Here is a 22,412-nt window from a genome sequence, read left to right as displayed (position 1 = left end):
CTGTCTCACTAATCGGCCGTTCGACGACTCACGCCGGCAGCACACTGCCCTTCTGCCGCCGCCGGCCACGCCTCCCCGCCTCCGGCCGCTGCTCGTCGGCCGCCTTCGAGCTGCAACGCTGCCCCCCACTGGGCGCCGTAGGTGTGTGATGCGATTCGTTCTTTGCCGCCCTAGATCCGTCTCCGCTCCCGCCTTCCCGACGCTCCAACTCAGCCCCGTTTGATTCAGCTCTGTATTTCAGAAGCTTGCGCGAACAGATTCAGCGTGATGGCGGACGCCGAGACAGAAGGGGAGGCGCCGCGCTGCGTCGGCTGCGGCCGGCGCGTGAAGACGCTCTTCGTGCAGTACTCTCCGGGCAACATCCGTTTGATGAAATGCGTAAGAGGCGTCGTATGCGTAATTGCGTAACCCTTTCTTCTTGTTCTTGCAAGCGCCTATTTAATTCTGGATGCTTCTGTTTATATGTAGGATAACTGCAAGGCTGTCGCTGATCCCTACATCGAGTGTGAGTTCATGGTATGATGATGGCCAACGATATATGAGTTTTAGTTTCTGATATCCGTGTGGATCGAAGTTTTTTATATCTCCAATACAAATGGTACACTATGTTAGGACTTAACTCCTACTCTTTGTACACCCCTGCAGATTATCTTGATTGATCTGATTCTGCACAAGACCAGGGCGTACCGGCATCTGCTGTTTAATAAGCTGCACATTGGTTCATCTCTTGATAAGGTGGGAGCCATATCATACTATGCAGCCTCACTCAAGTGCTACTCTGCATTTTCAAACACCCCAGTGCAATTAATTTTATGTTCGCTCACCTCGCCGCTCTTGTATAATATTCTCCTTTTTTACTCTGTCTGTTAGAGCTTTGTCCACCTAATTTATTAGAGATTATGCTGTTTTCCGTTTTGGGCCTTTTTGTTTCTTTCCGGCCTTGTAGTTTCTAGTCTTTCCCTGTGTTTTTTTGCTTCTGTAAATAACTTTTCAACCTGATTTTTCTACCATAATGGTTTAGGCCGGCCTGGTGCCAGCTGTACATTCCTCAAAAAATAAAATAGAAGACCCTAGGGTCAACTCGAGTCAATGGTCTGTGCTGCATATTTCACGAGCTTTTGGTGTTAATGCTCTAAACACTCATAAATTGTGCTTTGATCTTCCTTAGCGGTTCTGTAGTAATCCACTTGCACTGCAGTTACATTATCCATGTGATGTTTGTAGTTGGTATCATGTGATCATTTGAGTTACATTATTTGGTTTACGAAGTGTCTACTCTATCTGAACTTGTGAATGCTACTGAATTGTTGTGGCTAGTATTCTTTTACCTTAATATCACAAGTACTTGATTTGTCATGTATGTTTTACTCTAGCAACAAACAGTGCTAACAATTTGCATCATCAAACTGTCTTCCTAGTTTTACGATTTACTTATTGCTGCATGTGAGTCATGATACTGAATTTGAAGCTTCATCTGTTTCAGATCTGCCTGTTTTTTCCTTCTTGTTGATGGTTTGCCTGTGTCATATGCATTTCAGCCTTCTATTTTTATGCCTTGACATTCCATCCAACAAGAGTGTATATGTGTTGTTGCCTGGATAATATAGTTGTTGATTCGTAATCTCGAACTGTATATTTGGGACTCTTGTTGTCATATTTTCCGCTGTCATTTACTTCTTCTGTGCATATAATGTCTAACTTGCCTTACGTATCAGATTGTGTTTTTTTTCTTGCAGGGAATACTGTACCAGTCCATTCTGGTGTATATTGTTGTTGATGCTTGTATCCATTTGATTTATAATTTCTTAGTTTCAGTTTTGGTTGTTTCAAATATTTAACTTATACGGACCATAACTATATAAGTCAGAATATCGGTTTCAGAAGGCAACACAGCTGATAAGAATTCTTCCAGAAGCATGTTGTCCACAATTTTCATTTGCAGCGAGGTGATTATAAAAGCTGGCTGTGTTCTGATGTTTCTGCTTCTCATTACCTTAACACTGTATTGATGTTCTGCTGTTCTTCAGGTTCTGGGTAACTCATTGTTAGGGAACGTCGTATTTATGGCAATATTACTTCTGGGAGTACGATATATTCTCAAACTATCTTTTGATATTATGAGGTATTGTCGAATACTTGTGTAACCTTTTTTTATTATGTCTGGATATCTGGTGGAATATTTCAGTTCTCATAACAAAATTCCTAGAAATACACCTGTTATTTCATCGTGTGTATAGTGTTCTCAGTTGGATATCATTTATATAATCAGTAATATTCTGTAACAGTATATTTCTGTCTTAGAAGGTGGTGAAAACACATTAGAGTTTCACATTTGATGTTCGTTATAATTGAGCTCACGGTTACATTTTTATTACTCAGGTATAGAGAGGTTCTGTTAGCTGTCATCATTTCAAGCTACTTCAAGTTATTTCTTCTGACAATGATGGTATCGAAGAACTATATAGAAAGTTTTTTCTGTGAATTCTTTCAATTGTTTTCTTTGTAGTTGAATATGCCATTTGCAGGTATGGGAGTTTCCATCATCTGCTATATTCATTGTTGAACTATTTGTTCTCTCATCAAATGTTGTCGCCCTGAGAGGTAAGCACTGTTATTTTATGCTCTTCCTTAAGTTCTTTCTTTTATCTTCATGCTTTCTAGCTTTTACAGTTTTTCCACATTAATGAGATTCATGGTCATTGTTAATCGACGTCTGAATAAGCATAAATATACTAGATATCGTACATAATTATGACATAGCCATGTTTAGCGTCAACTGGTACAGAATCACAGCTTCCCTACTAATCATGCATTATTCGAACATTTATAAAATTGTTGTGTGAAAGAGGCATCTATGTGGCCACAATCTCCTGTAATCGAATCAGACAGATGCTCCAAGCTCCGGCGCAAATGATTGAGTTCTGTCACATTCTCATTGTATCCTACAGAATTGATTGATAGATAGATCTAGGCCTCAGCTTTATCGTGTCCAATGTCTATAATTTCCTGAAGCTCCTCCTTTAATTCAGAGCTTCTGTCAATAATACGTGTTGTACACTCGCACGAAACTTACTAAATTTGTTGCTTAGCCCCTAGCTTTCAATACTGAATGCAAACCAAAGTTTGTACTACAATTAAATGGTTATTTTCCTTGCAACATCGGAGCTCATATTTACTTTCTTGCCTATTACTTATGCTGAAAGTGGTTTCTCTGATGAAAAGGAACCAAACCTACAGTTTACTCACCAGTGGCGTAAATATGTTAGATATCATAAATAATTATGCCATGGCTTTGTGTAACGTCAACTGGTACACAATCACAGTGTCCTTACTGGTCCTGCAGTATTTGTACATTCATAAGATGGTTGTGTGAAATAGTCACACTATCCTGTGATTAGATCAGACAGAGGCCTCAAGCTCTGTGCAAATGATTGAGGTCTGTCACATTCTCATTGTATCCTACAGAATAGGTTAGTAAATCTAGGCCTTAGCTTTATCATGTCCAACGTCTAGAATTTCCTGAAGCCTACATCACTTTCGATGCAGAGCCCTGTCAATCCATACCTGTTATACTCTTGATATACGCTGAACTTACTATTAGTGTAGGTTCTCCCTTAACTTTTGATACTGAACGCATTGACAACTGACGGATTGTACCAAATAGAAAATGGTTAATACTTTACTTTACCAGACGTAAATATGCTAGATATCATATACTGTATATAATTATGCCATAGCTCTGTTTAGCCTCAACCAGTAAAGAATCACATGTTTCCTGCTGGTCCTGCAGTATCTGAACATTCATAACCTGGTTGTGTGAAATTGGCACAATCTCCTGTGATTTGATCAGACAGAGTCCCAAAGCTCTGCACCAAATGATTGAGGTCTGTCACATTCTCATGGCATCCTACAGAATTAATTGATAGATCTAGGCCTCAGCTTTATCATGTCCAACGTATGATTTTCTGAAGTATACATCACTTTCAGTGCAGAACCCTGTCAATGTGTACCTGCTATACACCTGATATACGCTGAAATTATTACTATTGTCAGTTCTCCCTTAGTTTTCGGTAATGAACGCACTGACAACCGACATATTGTACTGAATAGAAAATGGTTAAATTCCTCTTGACAGTTGAACCACCAACGTATTTCCTTTTATGGTTTATTTATACTGAAAGGGTTGTCCTATTTCTTTGATGAACAGAAACCAAACACATAATTTATTAATCAACTGGAATGTTGTGAAAACTGAACGTCCTGGTCCTTTTGCAGTCATGACCCAGTTCCCAAAAGCCCATTGCGTTGGAATCTGCTTCGTGGCGCATGCAGCGAAACACTTGACGGAGCGATGGCTCCTCCGGACACCGTGAACATGGATTCATCAGGACTGCCCACCATCTTACTCCAAGGTAGGTGGTCCCAGATCGAACCTGTTTAACTCCATATAGGCATACTGTGCAGCGTTCATGATCCCGCCTGTATCGCAGCACATCTAATCATCTGCGACGAACTGACCGACTGCCCTATGCAGTGTCCTTGCGAGTTGCTCAGCTCTGGACCACGCCGGAACATGAGTGGTGGCGGGATGTCCTGTTGTCTTTGTACCGAGGCCCTACAGCGTTTGCTGCAGTTGGGCGATCTTTTCCGGTGAGCGTGCTTCGAAACTGAAGGGGTGATATGTGTAGTGTAGATGGCCTGTCCCCTTCGCCTGCTTATTGCGTAGGCAGTAGCTGCTTCCACTGTTCATGGAAGTGCGTCACTGAAAGGGCCTCTCTACCTTCTTCCTACACGTGCAAAACGCAGCAAAATCCAGTGTCTGTCTTGCTCTGTTCAGTTTTGTTTACATCCATTGTTGTTAAAAAGAGCCTTGGGTTGACAAGCTATTTAGCTTGAGCTGAGCTTGAACTTGCCTTGAAGTATGCAGTGACTATAACATGCCAATGTATAAATTTTTTGCTTCTCGTCGAGCTTATTCAAACCTATGGTAATGCTTGCATATGTAGTGTTCATGGTCGTGAGGAGATGCTTTCTGGCACACCGACACGTCTTGATCAATGTGCTTATGGGGAGTACAGTCGCTCCAAAACCTTGCAACAGTGCCTGTCCATCGCCTAGGAAAGGTTACATACATTGCTCAGGTAAAGGACACTCTTGCGAAGCATTGTAGTCTGTATAAGTACAGAGCACGCTCGCCATCAATCTATATCTACATCGGTGCCTTGAAGGCAGCTAATCCTACTGCCACTGGTGTGGACGGTGTTGCCACATGACAGTACAACAGTTAACAGCAGCAACAGCTATGATCGAGACCGCAATGTGTATCTGTGTGCCTGGGCACCGACATGGCGACACACTGCCCGTTACCTGCCCATTTTCACTTGTGGTTTCTGTGGTTTCCCTGGCCCGAGCCGCGGAGCAGGGTATGTTGTTCAGGAAGGTGGAACCTGAACGTGGTGTGGACGTCTTGGTAGGGTGAACAAATTCGCCAGGTTCCTGGCAATATGTCTCATTCCAGCGAGCTTAGCTTTTCTGGCCATCACCACCGGCTGATTATGCTTCTGCAGATTGAGGCCGCACGTTGATCTATCTTTCTCTTGCGCTCAGTTTTGCTATCAATTGTCGTTGAGAAGTCAATCCGTGCATCATTTGTGCACTGAATCGACTGTCTTCTGAGTTTCATCCACCGATCAGTTTATGCCCAGAAAAAACCAAAACATTCTTCCACTAATAAGTCGATCGGGAACTGTTCGGTCAGGTATTGTTTGTAACCAAAATCACCCGTCTTAAGATATTCTGAGCACGAACTAACTCTAACACAAAAGACAACACTCACTTGGCTTGTCCCTCCATCTAGTATTTCTGTTTCCCATCCCTGCCTTTGGGCTTTGGCTGGTCGCCACCACTAGACAATTCCGATGAACCTGCACTCTGCCTCTCTGAGTTACACTCGCACTTTATCATGCAATGGACATCATGGTTTGCTCCGTCTAATCTGGTCAAAACTATTCTTTGACCTGCCGATTCATTATCTCTTAATTTGGTGGATGGTCTCCTGGTTCATGAAATACACATGAAGCAAAGCAGATAGGGGACACACACTGATTTATTAAACAAACTCCCCTCACTTTCGGATGTTACTCTCAGCGTGTGTAAGTTGCATAATTGAGTCGTAGACGATCGGCAGGCACCTCGATTAACAAGTCTGGCTGGCATTCGTGCACATGTACTTGTTAGTTTGAACTCTACTCACACCAACCACCTCGTAAAGTAATTAGCTACCATTTTTTAGGTGAGCTAACGAAATAGGAGTAGCAATTTTGGCAGCCTTTAGTTGAATTATCAAATCAGTTTCCGCTCAACATGCAATGAGTAGTCATGAATCACATCATGATGCAAAATGGATAGGAAATCTTAACCCATAACTTTCTCAAAAGGTTTTGCATGGACATTATCCCTCCAAGTAAGTCCCTTTTGTTGTCTAGCTTTATCACCCCCTACTAGTGTGGTCACCGTCGGTCATTTCCCAACAAGCTGAGTTACACAATATAGGGTTGAGATCACTACCTTTTAGTTCTCGGGACTGTGATTTTAATTACACTTTTTTAGATGAGGGTGTGACTTTTGATTAAGATATACTATTCAATGAGTTCTTGTCTACTGCCTAAATGGAACTACAGAGTAGTTTCCTTTTTCCTATAAAGTAAGAGGGAAATTTATGAGTCACGAGCGCACCTCTTACTCTTAGTCGTCAAGTTACTTGATCAACGACCATTATTGTGCAGTGCACCATGCAACCTTAGCTTTGATGAAGAGTCCCACTTCCTTCTGCATGATTGCATCCGAATATACAAAATCTTACCAGAAGAATCTTTCTCCTATCATGTAGATTGTAGAGGCATCATGGAATCTAGCTATCCTTACATGATGCATTTAAATTTCAGTAACTAGTTTACGTTTCCCCATGCATATATGTAGGTGAAGCTTTTTCTAACCAATCTATGTATTACTGGTATATGCATAAAAGTCTAAACCAAGAAGTACATTTAGAATTTATAGGGTGTGTCTGATTTGAGGCGAATTAAAGTATAGCCAAAGTTTTGGACAAGATTTTGCTGGCCCAGGATGTGTCCATATTGGCATATGAAACATAAACAAGTGGACATTGAGGCATGGCAGGTGTGGCAATTTTTTTTGGATGTGTCCAAACGGGGTCAAAATTTTGGCCGTGACCACATAACTGGTAGCCACTATATATTGGTGTAATGCAGAGAATGTGGTCACGAACCAAAACGTAACCTTGTTTTATGTGAAAGCGCACAAGTTTTAACTATGTTCCCGGCTTTGTGTCCCATAAAACAAATTGACAGTGCATGGTGGTCCATGACAAAGAAGTGGCGGAAAGGATGGGTTTAGGAAAGGATGGCATGAATGGAATCAACAAAAATACTCATACATGGAGCTGATGGTGATGCTGGGAATCCAAGAAAGGGAGGAAGGTGGTCACATTTTAGAGCTTGTTGAGCTTATTCAAAACCTATGGCAATATACTCACATACGTGTACAAGTTGCTGAGTTTCTTTTTGGAGTTCGTGTATTTGTAGAGTTGAGTGTAATGTAGAAGGCGACGGTATGGGTAACATAGTCGCTCCAAACCCTACTGGTAGTCCCTGTTAGCCTAGGAAAGCTTACCTACATTGCTACTGTCACTGGTGTGGACGGTGATGGCACAGGACAGCGCAACGGTTTAACAGCAGCAGCTACGATCGAGGCCCGCTTCCTCGCAATTTTCACATGTGGTTTCTCTTTTCCCGGCCGGAGCAGGAAGGCAGAGAACCTGAACATGTGTGCGTCTGATAGGGTGAACAAGTTTGTTCGGGCATCTCTAGCGAGGCGACTCATCCTGTTCTGGATAGTCCGCGGCGCGATCCAAACGAACCGATTCGCGCGGACTGACCCATGCATTCACCAAATTTGGGTCAGGCATGCGTCGGGCCGGATATCCAGCGTGTCCTTCGCTTGGCCACTCCGGGCCCTTCCAAATTTGCTAGAACAGACCGAATGGCTGAATGGCACAGGCTTGGCAGGCCGAACATCAGTCCAATTTCTATCCACGATGCGATTCAAACGGATAGAATCGAACCATTTGGGTTGCTGTTTTGGTTCGTCTCGTTGAAGATGTCCTTACTCTGGGTCGATCGGGACCTGATTGGTATTCGCCTGTCTTGAGATATCTTGTGCACGAGCTAATAGTCTAACACAACGGACAAACACTCCTTGCTTGTTCCTCGATCTAGTTCTTCCGTGCCCCCATCGCTGCCTTTTGGCTGGTCGCCACCACCAAATGCACATTTCCCACCTACGCTTAGGCCAGACGATTCCGACGAACCTGCAGTTTGCCCCTCCGAGCTACTCCACACTTTATCATGCATGGTTGCTCTGCTCCATGTAATCAGGTCAAAACTATTATTTGGTCTCCGGGTTCATCATCTCTTTGGGTGGATGGTCTCCGGGTTCATGATACACGTGAAGCATGATCAAGTAGATAGGGGACAAGAGCTGATTTATTAAACAAACTTTCGGACATAATTCTCGCTAATCTGCGTGTGTGGCTCGCATTATCGAGTATTGATCATTGAGGCCATAGCCACCTCAATTAACAAATGTGGCGTACGTGCGCATGCACTTGTTCGTTTCCCCATTTTCATATTATCCTAATCCGGCCAAAGAAAACCTGAAGACCAAGCCATCTAATTCTTCGACCGTGTGCACTTTTGACGTGAATGCTTGAGAACGATAATCATGTGTCCAACTGTACTTTACTGCACACCTTAACTATATCCATTTTCATGCCATCCTAATTAAACTGCCCAAATAAAATTAAAAGACCCTAATCCCACCAACCGTCTCTAATGAACTAACTAGCTACCGTTTCTTAGCTGAGCTAACAAATATGGGCACAAATTTGGCAGGCCTTTAGTTGAATTTTCACATCAGTTATACATACACTCCACAGTTGCATCTACCGAGTAGTCACCACTCACCAATCATATCATGATGCAAAATGGATATATATAAAATATTAACCCATAACTTTCTGAAAAGGTTTCTTGCATGGACATTATCTCCAATGGGTGGGTTATTGTCTACCGCCTAAATAGTATTACATTCGTCCAAAAATTTAAGGCACCCTTCAATTTCACAGGTAATTAACTTAGAACTTTGACTATGGATTGTACTTACAATATGTCAACAAATTATTATATATAAAGATATATGAAATGAAAGAACTTTGGAAGACGTATGCAACGGTGCCATTTATTCATTCTCAATAAGTGTAATTTGTTAAATATTAGTGGTGCATAAAAGACCATGCAAAATAATTTGACCATTACATTTTGGGATGGAGGGAGTAGTAAGGAATTTTTTTGTAGCTAAAGTAAGATGGAAGTTCACTAACCCATAATTGTGCGCTTCAGAGAGTTTTTCCTTGTGCATGATTGGATTGAAATATACAAACTCTTACAAGAAGAGTTCCTGTGCTATTATATATATGGGTCAAGCTTTGCTAGCCAATCTATTTGTTGGTAGTACATACAAAAAAGGGTAGACCAAGAAGTGCGTTTAGATCTTAAGGTGTCTTTAATTTGAGGAAAATGACTCTATCCATGTTCAAGGATTTTACCAGGCATGATCTGACCAACATTGGCAAGAAAACTAAACTAGTGGGCAATATTTTGAATATCAATGGTATCAATAAATGGAAAAAGGTTGTTACATTTTAGAGATTTTGTTGGGAAAATATGACAGTACATTAGTGGAATCAACAAGATAACTCATACATATAGTTGTCGAGTAATTTGCATGCTAGTAATCCAAACAAGGGAACAATGTGGTATCATTTTAGGGATTTTGCTGGGAGTGTAACAAACAAATAATTTCCTTATCTCGCACCAAACATAGCATATGTGCAGAACTAGCCCATATCCAGCTAGGCAAGCATGGGCACTGCCTCAAACCTCCATAGGAGGAACTCTTCAATATAATTATTATCTGTTACACCAAATAGACCATTGTTGAATGTATTAAAAATACATATATTTTTCAATTTTAGAAGAAGATCAACACATAGTGCAAATAATTAAATCAGATCGGTGATGACATGTTAGGTCATACTGATATATGTTGTGTTGTTTTATTATTTATAAATTTACATCATAGGGGCTTCCCCTACGGTAAAGGTTTCAAAAAAAGATACTCCCTCCATCCCAAAATGTAAGGCATCTAAGGATTGGTCAAAAGTTAAACCTTATTAACTCTGACCAAATATTTAGAAAAAAATATTTACATCTACAATATCGAATGGACACATTAAGAAAATATACTTTATGATGAATGGGTGTGGGTGTTTTCGTCACCGTACTGATTTGGTATTGTAAATGTTCATTTTTTGATAAATTTAGTCAACCTTAAAAAGCATTGACTTTTGACTAATCCTTAAGTGCCTTACATTTTGGGACGGAGGGAGTATATGCTAACTAAATTTTCATGTTCTGTGTTGCATAAAAGGATATAGATAATTAAACTATATGTCTCCAATTGTATAGTAGATCCGCACTATTTTATGTTAACTGGTGATAACCAAAAGCAATGCTATTTAAATAAAGAGTGAATTCTGGTTTTTATCCCCTACTTTGTCAATTTTGACACTGATTACCCCATTTAATAAATCTTCATCCTAATTACCCCATTTAGGAAAAGTTTTGCCAAATTTTACCCACTTTAAAATATTAGAGCTTTTAGAAATATGGGTCCGCGTCATCAGGTCCATGTGGCGTGATAGGTATGCGGCTTTCGGCCTTCTGGCTTTATCCCACAAACCAGATATAAAGGAAAAGATGAAAGAATTGGGTTTGAACCCTTGGGACACCGTGTATTATCAGAAGAAGGAGACCAATGAAAATTCCATGGTTGAGCTGACAAATGATTCATGTGTGACAAAGATGCTAGAGGAGTTTGAACCTTATCTGGCCAAAAACCGCATATGTGTCACGCCACATGGACTAGATGACGTGGAACCACCTGTCAAAATGTTCTAATACTTTAAAGGGGGTAAATTTTGGCAAAACCTTTTCCTTAATGGGGTAATTAGGATTAATAAAATTGTTAAATGGGATAATTAGTGTCAAAATTGACAAAGTAGCGGATAAAAACCGAAATTCACTCTTAAATAAAAGTAGTATCCACAAGTTGTCAACTTATTAATGAGCCAATTCGAACATGTAAGACTCATTATACCTAGAAAATAAGAGTAAAGAATAACGAGAGTGCCTTAATTTGTTCCCTAGAAGTTTCAATAATATGGTTACCTAGTCATATCCTAGACACCACTATTTAGAAAATTGTTAGGTTGTACTCTTTATAGACTTAAAAAAATGTATATACTGCATAAGTTATGCAATTTCTGAAACCTAATACCAGAAGAAACTTTCTTACAAAATACAATTTAAACTTAGCACATGCAAGTTTGTTTGAAGTTATCCATTACAAATGTATAACAAGGAATATTTGAACCAATGTTTTACATGTTATAGAAAATACAGCCCTCTAAATAAGCATGGCGAGGTAATTGTACATGGCCGAATTCCATTTAAAACATTGAATACTACATAAAATTTAGCAAAATTTCCATGTTTAACAATGGTAAGTAAAATAGTAGAAAATTTGTACTTACCAATACTTTATGCCAAAAACACAAAAAGAATAAAAGTTTAGTACTATTTATATTTATTTTTAGTTTGCCCCGTGTGAGAATTGTGCTTGGGCTGGCCCTGCATTGTGTTTCTAAAATCTTTATTGCCTTTGGCCTTTCGGGCCCCCTTCATAGATTAGCTTGTTTTACCTTTGCGGCCTAGAGATGGGCCCTCTAGAATATTCATAATAGGATGACTATTGAAGGGAAACTCATTGATATCCATGTTGATGCCTTTATGATGCTACACAAGTAGTGCTGGAGGGTGTTGGTCAGACGGAGGGAGTAGACGCTGTTCTGGACGAGGAGTTGGGCGAGGTTTCGAGGTTGCATGAGCGAGCTATAGCTGGAGTCACTTGAGCGTCGTTTCTTATTCGGACCGCTTCAGGGTTGTACTTAGTGACTCTTGTATGTACTCTTTTCATGTATTCCTCTTGTGACGTAATCTTGGGTGGGTCAATTTGTGCATGCGTGAACTATCCGTGGTTTGGTTGTATTCAAACTATGTATTGTGGTGCCGGTGTATGGCTTTATATATATAGCTTGTCTGAGGCCTTCTGTTTCAAAGTTTCATCCATCACACATTTTGCTTGTGAGTCGGGAGCTGTTTGACATGTTTCCGGCGTGAGGTTACTAGCAATCTAACACAACAGCCAACACCAATGTTCCCTCGATTATTTTCTTTGCCCTAAGCCCAACCCTTCCTTTGGTTGGTCGCCACCACTTATGCACATCTCGATGACTCGATGGACACTTAGACCTGACCATAGAAAATCAAAATACCAAAGGTAGCTAGTGCGCTATTCTTCCATCCGTGCACACACTTTTTTTGATGTGAACGATGATCATGATTTTATTGGTGAACTCTACTCACACCAACCGTCTCCTATAAAGCAGTTAATCACCATTTTTAGGCGAGATAACAAAAGCCGGAGTACCAATTTTGGCAGCATTTGGTTGAATCATCACACCAGTGTCTGTGTACTCTTGCCTCCATAGCACTGAGTATTCATGAATCATATCACGATGCAAAACTGATAGGATATCCTAACCCAAAACTTTCTCAAAAGGTTCTTGTATATGTGGACAGTATCCACCAAAGTAAGACACTTTTGATGTATGGCTTCCTTAGGGCATGCACAATGGTTGATAAGACTGTCTTATCATAGCGGCGCTACGTAATTTAGATATAACAACAAAACATGTTGTACAATGGGTTATATTTTAGTCCTATCTCTAGTAATCAGATATCCTAAATTTATGGTGAGAGAGATTATGCTAAGAGATCATCTCTTAACTAAGAGAAAGCAAACCCTTTTTTCAACATTCTTTCTCCTCAACCTCAGCATTTATCCTACGTGGCACTGCTAAGATATCACCATTGTACATGCCCTTATCCCCTACTAGTGTTGTCACCTTCAATCATCTCTTAACATGCGGGGTTAGGGCACGTACAATGCGGTGATGTCAGCCTTCCTTTAGAGATGTCACGTCAGATTTTTGCTTAGTTGGAGGAGAGAGAATGAAGAGAGAGAAGGTTGTCTTCCCTTAGCTAAGGGATCATCTCTTAGGAAATAATGGAAAACTATTTTCTCCACTGTATCACATATGCCTTCCCTTAGCAACAAATTTCCTACCAAAATTAAATTATTCGTATTAAGTGCTAGATATGGCTGTAAGAGATAATGCATTGTATGACTTATATCTAATGTCTTCTCTAGCTGATGTGACGGAGTAAGGAAAGGCATGCCTTCTACCATTATACATGCCCTTACACAATTTGGAGTTGAGCTCAGTTTTTTTTCTGGTTTTGGTAAGACTAGTTAGTATGTACGTGCAACGCACGTCTCGATTAGTTGATGTAAATTGTAATGCAACATATATATCATAAAAAGCTTAATGATTTTTCATCATTGATGCGTGATAGAGTAGGTGGAGCGGGATTTAGCCTTTGTATTCTGGAGCTTGCGGCAGCATGGAGATTTGTTTCGAAAATAACTGCTAATTTAGTGAAAGGTTTCCAAATTAGTTAGACGATTCGTTCGGCAGCGTGGAGATTTGTTTCCAAAATAACTGCTAATTTAATGGAAGGTTTCCAAAATAGTCAGACGATGCGTGGAGATTTGTTTCCAAAATAACTGCTAATTTAATGGAAGGGACACGCAATGTCATTGGAGCATGCTAGGCCACAAGATCTCAGTAGATAGATGGCTGAGATTAAATGTTCCTGCCAACTTCTTGCTTTTATAAGTAGTTTAGATTTAGATTTAGATAGACTGGTTGATGCGTTCCTGTTTACTGCCAAAATGGAAACTAAAGAGTCCTTTTCTTTTTGGCTATGCAGAAAGAGGGGAATTCACTAACCGTGAACTATGCGCCTCTTGCTCTTAGGCATCAAATTACTTGATTAACGTCCATACTTTAGAGAAAAAACCTTGATTAACGGCCATTATTAGGTACAGCAGCATGCAAGCTTAGCTTTGAAGAGCCGTTATTCTTACTTCATGATTGCACCGGAATATACAAAATCTCAGCAGAAGAATAGTTTTCCTATCATCTAGATTGTATACGTAGGAATCATCATATCTAGCCATCATCGTTGCATGGGCCATTGAAATTCTAGTGACCACTTTACGTTTCCACATAAATATGCATATGTCAAGATTTTCTAGCCAATCTATATATATGGTAGGAAACTAGGATTACATAAAGAAAAGGCTAAATAAAAAGTACATTTAGATGTTAGGGTCTGTCTAATTTGAGGGAAATGACCCCAATGCTCAACATTTTTTCCATCTCGTCAATATTGGGAACAAATATAAACTGGTGGTGATCTGGCATTGTGACATCGAAAATTGTGGTAGACTAGCCAGAGACGAATGTATTTTATTTTTGTCTCCGGACAAAAAACGGTAAGCTAAACTGGGGTCACAAGCCAAACATAACCTTGTTGGTAGTGACAAGTACGTACTCATATGTTCACTATGTTCCTGGCTTTCTGTTCGATAACAAAAGAAATTATGATGGTATTCCGTTGAAAGTTGATGTAGAAGAACAATTAGGAAAATATGACATGAACGGAATTAACAAGATTACTCATACACATAGCTGAGGTTGATAACTTGGCAAGGCAGGCAAGCAAGGGAACAAGGGCTGGTCACATTTTAATGTTTTTGCTGCGAGTGCATCACACAAACCATTTTCTTATCTCCCTTGAAACATGGCAACTGTGCCTGAAAAATCCTTAATTTGGTTGAGAAAAACATACCAAAGTAGCCCAATTTTCATATTAGTTAACGCCAGAGAATTTTAGGATTGATGATCATAACAATTTATTCAGAGAATTTTGTTGATAAGTACTCCTAGATAGACACCTGGGTGTTATGTTATGATGCACAGACTAAAAATATTGGCTTTCGCAAAACTTTACTTACGCTGATTTGGCTAATGGACATATTAAGTCTATTGTGAGAAAAGGCCCTGATCATTGATCAGATCAAGCATGCAATTCTCTTGCATTGTCAAATGTCAACACACGCCCGGAAACTTCATGTGTAAAAATTAGTTGTGTTGTTTTGGCCACAAACCAGACATGCCCGTTAGAAATGGCACTCAATAATATGTTTGTTCATTAGCTCCTAGATTTTTTTATTAAAAAAAGTTGAAGGCAGCAGAAAAAGTGTTAGGAAAAGATGACATGAGAGACAGGAACAAAATACCTGGCACACGTAGCTGATGTTGACAACTTGACATGTTAGAATCAAAATCCAGCAGGGAACCAAAAGTGATCAAATGTTGGAGCTTTTACTAGAAGCGCAACACACCAACCATCTCCAACGAAAGATGGCACGTATGCCTCTAAAATCCTGAAATAGGCCGAACGCTACGAACCAAATTAGCTAAAAGTCCTCATTAATTAGTCAGCACGAGTATATTTCCATACGACCACAACACTTAATGACGGGAATTACTTGAAAGGTATATATCACCTCGTGTACTTTGGAGTTTGGACCGTCATTTAGCTATTGCATGAGGCTGTACATCGGTAGGGTCCTAGATAGACACCTTGGTGCTGCGTTATGGTATACAGTGACGTGGATTTGACGCCCTAACCATGGCGATCAACATCAACGTGTGTACGATCCTCCGGCCGTCCCCGTAGCTAGCCTAGCGAGCTTGGGCCTCCTGCTCCAAGCACGATCGATGACCATCGCAGCCAACTTGTTCTGGCTGCGTTGCCGAATCTGTCCGACAAGCAGTGGCGAAGGACGAACACAATTTAAGGTCGGGCGAACTTCAAAGGATTTTTTTTAGGTTGAATGTCGAAAATTGAGGTATTGTAGATACATTAATACTTAATATGATTCTAATTATAATCGCTTAGTACAACGAAAATAGATCCTAGAAATACACCGATAGTGAAACTTTAATTAATACCACATTTACACACTTTTTGAAAAAATTCCTTTACTTTACCAAGATTGAGACTTGAATATCTCAGCTCGATGTAGCACACCATTAAGTTATTAAGCTATCCATCGGTCATCTTATTGCGCGACTGAATCTTGAGGATCTAAAAAGGCCCTTTTGACTATTGTTGTCGTCATTGATAATAACAATACCTTGAAGGGTCGGTGGCACCGAAGAAGGTGGAGTGGTGGAGGCACATCGGCGGGAGGTGGAGGAAAATTGAAGAAATACAAGTGGTGAAGCTAGAAAGAAATAGCTAGGCGGTCCAATTAAAAGAAAACACAATTTTATTTATTTATTGACAACCTAAAACTTGGAGAAAAATTGAGTGAAAAATATGATGATATTAAATATCTAACTAAAAATTTGGAGAAACAAATAAAAGAGATCCCACGTGGTAGCCTGGGATAGATACATGATCTTTTAAACTTGACTAACAAAGCTAGCTAGCTACCGACGATATTTACATTTTGTTGAGAAATAACACTAAGCAATGGCAGCTGCGTTGTGTTTTCTCCAGAATTTTTATTGAGCTTTCTTCTCACAATCGAGAAGCTAGTGGTGCTCCTTGCCTGGCTGGGTCACCGCTGCTCTCTGGGAAGCTGGCTTGTTTGGTAGATGGCTCAGGTATGCTGCAAGTAAAAATGGACTGGACCACCAATGCAAGAATACGTATATGTGAACTTTTGTCTGGAATCAAGGTAGGACGGCCGCCACGGAAAATGCATAGATGAACCGAGCGGCATATGCTCCTGGTGGAAGTCGGGATGTCATTGGTCCAAGTGTGCAGGACCACTAGACCTATTGATTGCAAGATGTTGGTATTAAATCTGTATCTATCATTTCACACCAGTATAGTTACTGGTTAGCTTGTCCGGGCAGACAGGTGTTGTCCACACGCCTGAATTTGACAGTGGAAAGAGCCTAGGACCAACAGTGCTAATTCAGTGCATCAATGTCTTTTATCATCAATGTCTTTTTAAGGACTCGTGAGACCCCAGCACACAATCCTTACACTGAACCTGATACTTGCCTCTCGCCCATCGTACCACGTTGAGCCCAGCCAAGATCACCATTGATCTGCAGCAAAACCCAGCACACCAAGCCCTCTGTTCCAGCCCTTGGGTGCCAATACCCCTGCAGGCCGCAGGCATGTGTCAGTCTTCGTACTACTCGGTCGATCGAACGATCAACCGTTGACGTCGGAGCAGAGCCTCTCCATCTCGCTGTTGGAGCCGGTCTTGGCGCCGAGGCTGGTGAGCCAGACGAATGAGCTCACCTAGCTACGGAAGGTCTCTTGGCTTTGCGCGAACGCCGCCACCATGGCCCGCGCCGTGGCGTTCTGCTCAAGCACCGCGTACTTGCGCGCACGTCCAGCAGGCTGCTGAAGTAACGGCCGCGTGTCCGCCGTTCGCGCCAGCTCGTTCGCGTCGGTCCCGCCGGCGCCTTCATGTCTATGCGCCGGCCCGGCCGAACTGATAGCACAAGTTTCTCAGACATTGCTTTTGGTGTTGATCCGTGTTGCCGACGGCGTGACCTGAATACATGATGCGACGCAGGGGAGACAACCTGGGACGGGTGCTCTAACCAGCACAGCCTATGTGGTCTGCAACACTGTCAAGAGGGCGCCTCCCGCCGTTGTGCTCCTATGCCGGTACCCAACACGAATCGGCTGTTCGAACCACCACCTCTGATATCCCAAGATAAAATCGGTACATCACCGGAGCATCGACGAGCTGATCTTGCGTCAGCCGCTTGCCAAGCTCACGACGCCGCCACTTCCGCCGCGGATGGAGCAGTAGACTACTGTGGATCTTGCGGTCGTGGTCTTGTGGAGGAAAATGAGAGCTCGGCGGAGAGAGAGAGTTAGGTGGGGAGGGGACGAGGTTCAGAGGAGAATTTAACTTGTGCGGGGACCAGTATGGTTGTTGCCATTTTTTACTCTCTCTCCCACAGAACTGGGTCCACATCTATGTATTCATCTCTCATTACTTTCATCGTATAGAGAAAACCCACCTCAAGCTGTGGGCCCCGCACATGTTCCTGAACCAATCACATAATGACTTGACGCAGGTTCATATGTCGCCGGGTTCCATTCATCCACTCTCCGCCACACCTCGCCCTACCGAGAGCCTCGCCACTGCCTACAAGAGCACCACCCATATGAGTACCCACATCCAATGCTCACAGAAACCAGCATGAACCACTTCAATGAAGAGATGGCCCCAGCCATCATGCAGGAGACACAAATTAGGCATCAAGTTTCCCAGCAATGTCCGTGGCTATTATTAATTATGCACTTTTAACATAAAACTCATCGCCACATACGAAGAAGAAAAAACAAGTGCCCCACCTCCGCATACATGTACGCATCATAAATTTTGGAATGTTACCTCTGCTGCAAAAATAATTCTACTTTTTTAAAAGATAACTCGCCACAGGAATTCAACGAAATACCTACGGCTCGGAGGTAAGCCGAGTAGCCGACAGACATTTGTCGGGACCGTCGGCGTAGCCTATAGGCACCTACGGCTGGGAAAAAAAAACTGTCAGCATAGCACTAGCTAGAAAATAGTTATACACGGCAAACGTTCCAACAATATTGTACTATCACTTAGAAAATGTTGCATAGGCAATACATGTAACAAACGCACAATCTCTCTCTCTCTCTCTCTCTCTCTCTCTCTCTCTCGGCTGTAAAATGCAACATAAAAAATGTCATAAATCCTATCAAAGAAATATTTAGTTTTCATGATCTTGTCGAAACAAGTCTTTAGTGCAAATATAATTTTATTTGGATGTTTCATTCGAGACAATCATCGAAGGTCGGCCTGTTGAGGGAGCACACACCAAGCATGAAAGATGAGTCTGATAGGAGATACCTAACTCCGATTTTTAAAGCAAACTTCGCATGAACTTCTCCCTGCCCCGCTCGTGTGCGAAAGTGCCGTCATTAGGGCTTAAGCCATATTCGGTGCGGCCGAGCCGCACCAGCTTAATTACTATACTATCTCAATTTGTTAATGTAAGACCTTTCATCTTTTCTATTACTACTGCACGTACTATTTATAAATAATATAGTGTGTAGGTTTACTCATTTTTTTCCATATCTAACTTAATTTAAATATCTAAAATACCTCACATTAGTGAAGAATTACAGTTTACTAGCATACATGCGCATCCATTTGTTAATTTATTGGTTTCTCCTTTTCATATTATCCTAAATAAACTTCCCAAAGAAAATCAAAAGACCAAAGGTAGGTACTGCGCTATTTTTTGCCCCGTGCTAATTAACTAGATTATTCTAAACATGGACACTGCTGACTATTCATTTGAAACTTGACATTTTCATCTAAACTACAAATTTTCGAATTTAAGTATGAAAAATGGCACGTACGTACATACATGCGTTCTTTATATGCAAAACAAATCTTTAGAATTTCTTGAAAGCTGGAAATACAGAATTTAGGCGCAAACCGTTATCGGGTTCAGCGGTGCTTAGTACCAAGGCATGTATTTCGAAACCATGCGCCCACTTTTGACGCGAACGATGATCATGGGCTTCGTAAACCCTGCTCACACCAACCGTATCCTGATAATTGATGAAGTAATTAAAGACCTTTTTTAGGCACGCTAACAAAAATAAGAGTAACAATTTCGGCAACCTTTGGTGGAATCATCACATCAATATCTGTACTCTTGTCTCCATAGTTTTGCATGCAATGAGTAGTCCTGAATAACATCACGATGCAGAATGGATATGAAATCTTAACCCACAACTTTCTCAAAAGGTTCTTCTATATATGGACAGTATCCCCCCCAAAAGTAAGGCCCCTTGTGTTGTCTAGCTTTCTTATCCCCTACTAATGCTATCACCTTCAGTCATCTCTTCACAAGTGTAGTCACAAAATTTGGAGTTCAGCTCAGTACCGTTTTCTCTTGGGACTGTCGTTTTGTAGTACTCTATTTTCTTAGAGATGAGAATCTGACTGTTGATTAAGATAGACTACTTGATGAGTTCATGTCTACTTCCTAAATGGAAACTAAAGAGTCATATTCTTCTTTGGCTATAAAGTAAGACTGAAATTCAATAGCCGTTAATTGTGCGCCTCTTGCTCTTAGTCATCAATTTACTTGATCGACGACTATTATTGGGTAGAGCACCATGCGCTTTGAAGATTCGTTCTTCCTTGTGCAAGATTGCATCGGAATATACAAAATCTTACCTGAAAAATCGTTGTCCAATCATGTAGAATATAGAGGCATCATGGCATCTAGTCATCCTTGCATGGGCCATTGACATTTTAGGAACCACTTTACGATTCTACATAGATATACATAGGTCAAGCTTTTCTAGCCAATATATATGTAGTAGTAGTACACAGAGAAAAGCCAAAACTAAAGCTTGCCGACAACTCGTCGATACCGGGAAAGCAAAAATTAATGGGCGATCGGGCTTGGTGAGATCATTTTTTTAGTAAACTCGCCAACCTAAGGTCAATTTTTTCGCTCCGAACAAAAACATTGGTAAGGGTTGTGGTCACAAACTCACAATCCAAACATGACCTTGTTTGTAGGGACAAACACTCATATGTTTAATAAGGGTGACTTCTTTTGACCTTCTACCCCAGCTTATAGGTCCCAAACAGCTGAAGCCTAAAAGACGAGGTCAGTTTCTGGAGAGCTTCCTCCCACCGTGAAGCCCACACCATGTATGTAGCAAGACCAGTTTCTGAGCATTTTCCCAAGCTTCTCCCCTAAAACCCGAATCGGTAAACATCTCTGCCCATTTTGTTGCTTCTATTTACGGTAGAACTGCCATTCTAGAGAATAGCATTTGAGCAATTGAAAAAGACAAAAAAAAATCAACTTACCGCTTGACGGGACCGAGGCAGCCCCACACTCCTTCGCACCACTCCAACCCAAACTCCCCATGTCGCTCTTGAGTCTTGACCCCGAGGTAGGGTACGGGAACCGCCGCCACTCCACGATCGCTGACCCCGCGTCAGCACGGCAGCTCCGGCGGGGCTGCAGCCTCCCACCCCCCCACCCCAGCAAGGACGGTACCCGCATATGCATCCGTCGCCGACGAGATCGAGCTCCGCCTCCGCCGGCCGAAATTCAACCTCGTCCTCCCCCATCTGAAATCACCGCCGTCGTCCCCGCATCCATCTGTTCTTGCCCCGCATGCCTGAGTTCTCTCCCCGCATCTCCACCAATAGCAAAGACGATGCCCACCTCTCCACCCGCAGACTGACCCCGTTGACAAGCTCTCCGCTCCGCCCCCACCAGCTGACCGTCGACCTCATCCTCCACGATCTGATTCGTCCTCCACTAGCAACTAGCTCATTCCAATGTTTACTTGTATTGTCATTGATATGTTGGTAGTATATTTGTTCCAAATGTTCTCTAATTGTGAATTGATGCTCTTCTAGTGATTTGACTTTTTTGATATATATTGTTCTCTAAGATCATGACATGCATGGAATCAGCAAGATTATTCATAGACATAATTGATGTTTCCAGCTAGGCAAGAAAACCAAGCAAGGCTGCAAGGGAACAAAGGGTGGTCTCACATTTTAGAGCTTCTGTTGTGAGTGTAACATATATACCAACCATTTTCTTATCTTCGGATGGCATGTATGCCTCTGAAGTCCTTAATAAGGTGAAGCAAAACATACCAAATTAACCTAATTTTTTTGATTATTCAACGCAAGATAACTTAAGTATGACACTAACAATTGATTAAGGGAATTCACTGGATAGGTATACACATGGAAAAAATTGCGCGCTATTTCGGCGCTAATAGCATGCTATAGCGTTTCTAGACAGCCCACGCTACATCATTCCGGCGCAATAGCGTGCTATTAGCGCGCTATAGCACGCTAATAGCGTATTTTTCGGCCGACGCTATTTTGTTATAGCGCGCTATTTTTTCCTTGGGTATACATCATCTCATCTAGCGTGGATTCTCCATTCTTAAAGTTAGTCACAGTTGCACATGTAGGCACCTAGATTGACACCTTGGTGTTGTGTTACGATGCATCGTGGCAAGGATTTGACGGGCTAACATTGCATGAACAACAAAAAATGGCTAGCGTAAGTTTGGGTTAGTATTTTACTTGTGCATGCCTTGGATAATATGGACATCTCCATTGTGTGAAAAGGGCATGATCAAGCATGCATTTTT

The 22,412-nt window shown here is 41.5% G+C and overlaps 1 protein-coding gene across 2 annotated transcripts; it reads left to right on the top strand.

Annotated features, from left to right (window-relative positions):
• The first annotated feature begins 237 nt into the window (after positions 1–237).
• LOC124700733 (protein ARV 2-like) lies at positions 238–4,857 on the top strand. Of its 2 annotated transcripts, none has more exons than XR_007001814.1 (10): positions 238–378; positions 469–516; positions 646–735; positions 1,737–1,782; positions 1,864–1,946; positions 2,028–2,122; positions 2,380–2,446; positions 2,526–2,601; positions 3,791–3,884; positions 4,276–4,383. XR_007001814.1 is itself a non-coding variant. In XM_047232815.1 (10 exons), the coding sequence occupies exons 1-9, from the start codon at positions 268–270 to the stop codon at positions 4,371–4,373; spliced, it is 714 nt and encodes a 237-aa protein (XP_047088771.1). In that variant the 5' UTR covers positions 238–267; the 3' UTR covers positions 4,374–4,412; positions 4,535–4,857. The 2 variants fall into 2 exon arrangements, 1 of the variants encoding a protein (XP_047088771.1); XM_047232815.1 differs by lacking the exon at positions 3,791–3,884 and adding an exon at positions 4,535–4,857 and having other exon boundaries at positions 4,276–4,412.
• The last annotated feature ends 17,555 nt before the right edge of the window (positions 4,858–22,412 follow it).

The sequence above is a fragment of the Lolium rigidum genome, chromosome 3, assembly GCF_022539505.1.
Source record: "Lolium rigidum isolate FL_2022 chromosome 3, APGP_CSIRO_Lrig_0.1, whole genome shotgun sequence".
Taxonomy (NCBI): domain Eukaryota; kingdom Viridiplantae; phylum Streptophyta; class Magnoliopsida; order Poales; family Poaceae; genus Lolium; species Lolium rigidum.
This window is presented reverse-complemented; position numbering and strand designations above follow the sequence as displayed.

Coding starts and splice junctions, on each gene's coding strand:
- LOC124700733 (XM_047232815.1), top strand. CDS start 268: ATGGCGGACGCCGAGACAGAAGGGGAGGCGCCGCGCTGCGTCGGCTGC. Junction 379..468: donor ACATCCGTTTGATGAAATGC/GTAAGAGGCGTC, acceptor GTTTATATGTAG/GATAACTGCAAGGCTGTCGC. Junction 1,783..1,863: donor GTATATTGTTGTTGATGCTT/GTATCCATTTGA, acceptor TAACTATATAAG/TCAGAATATCGGTTTCAGAA.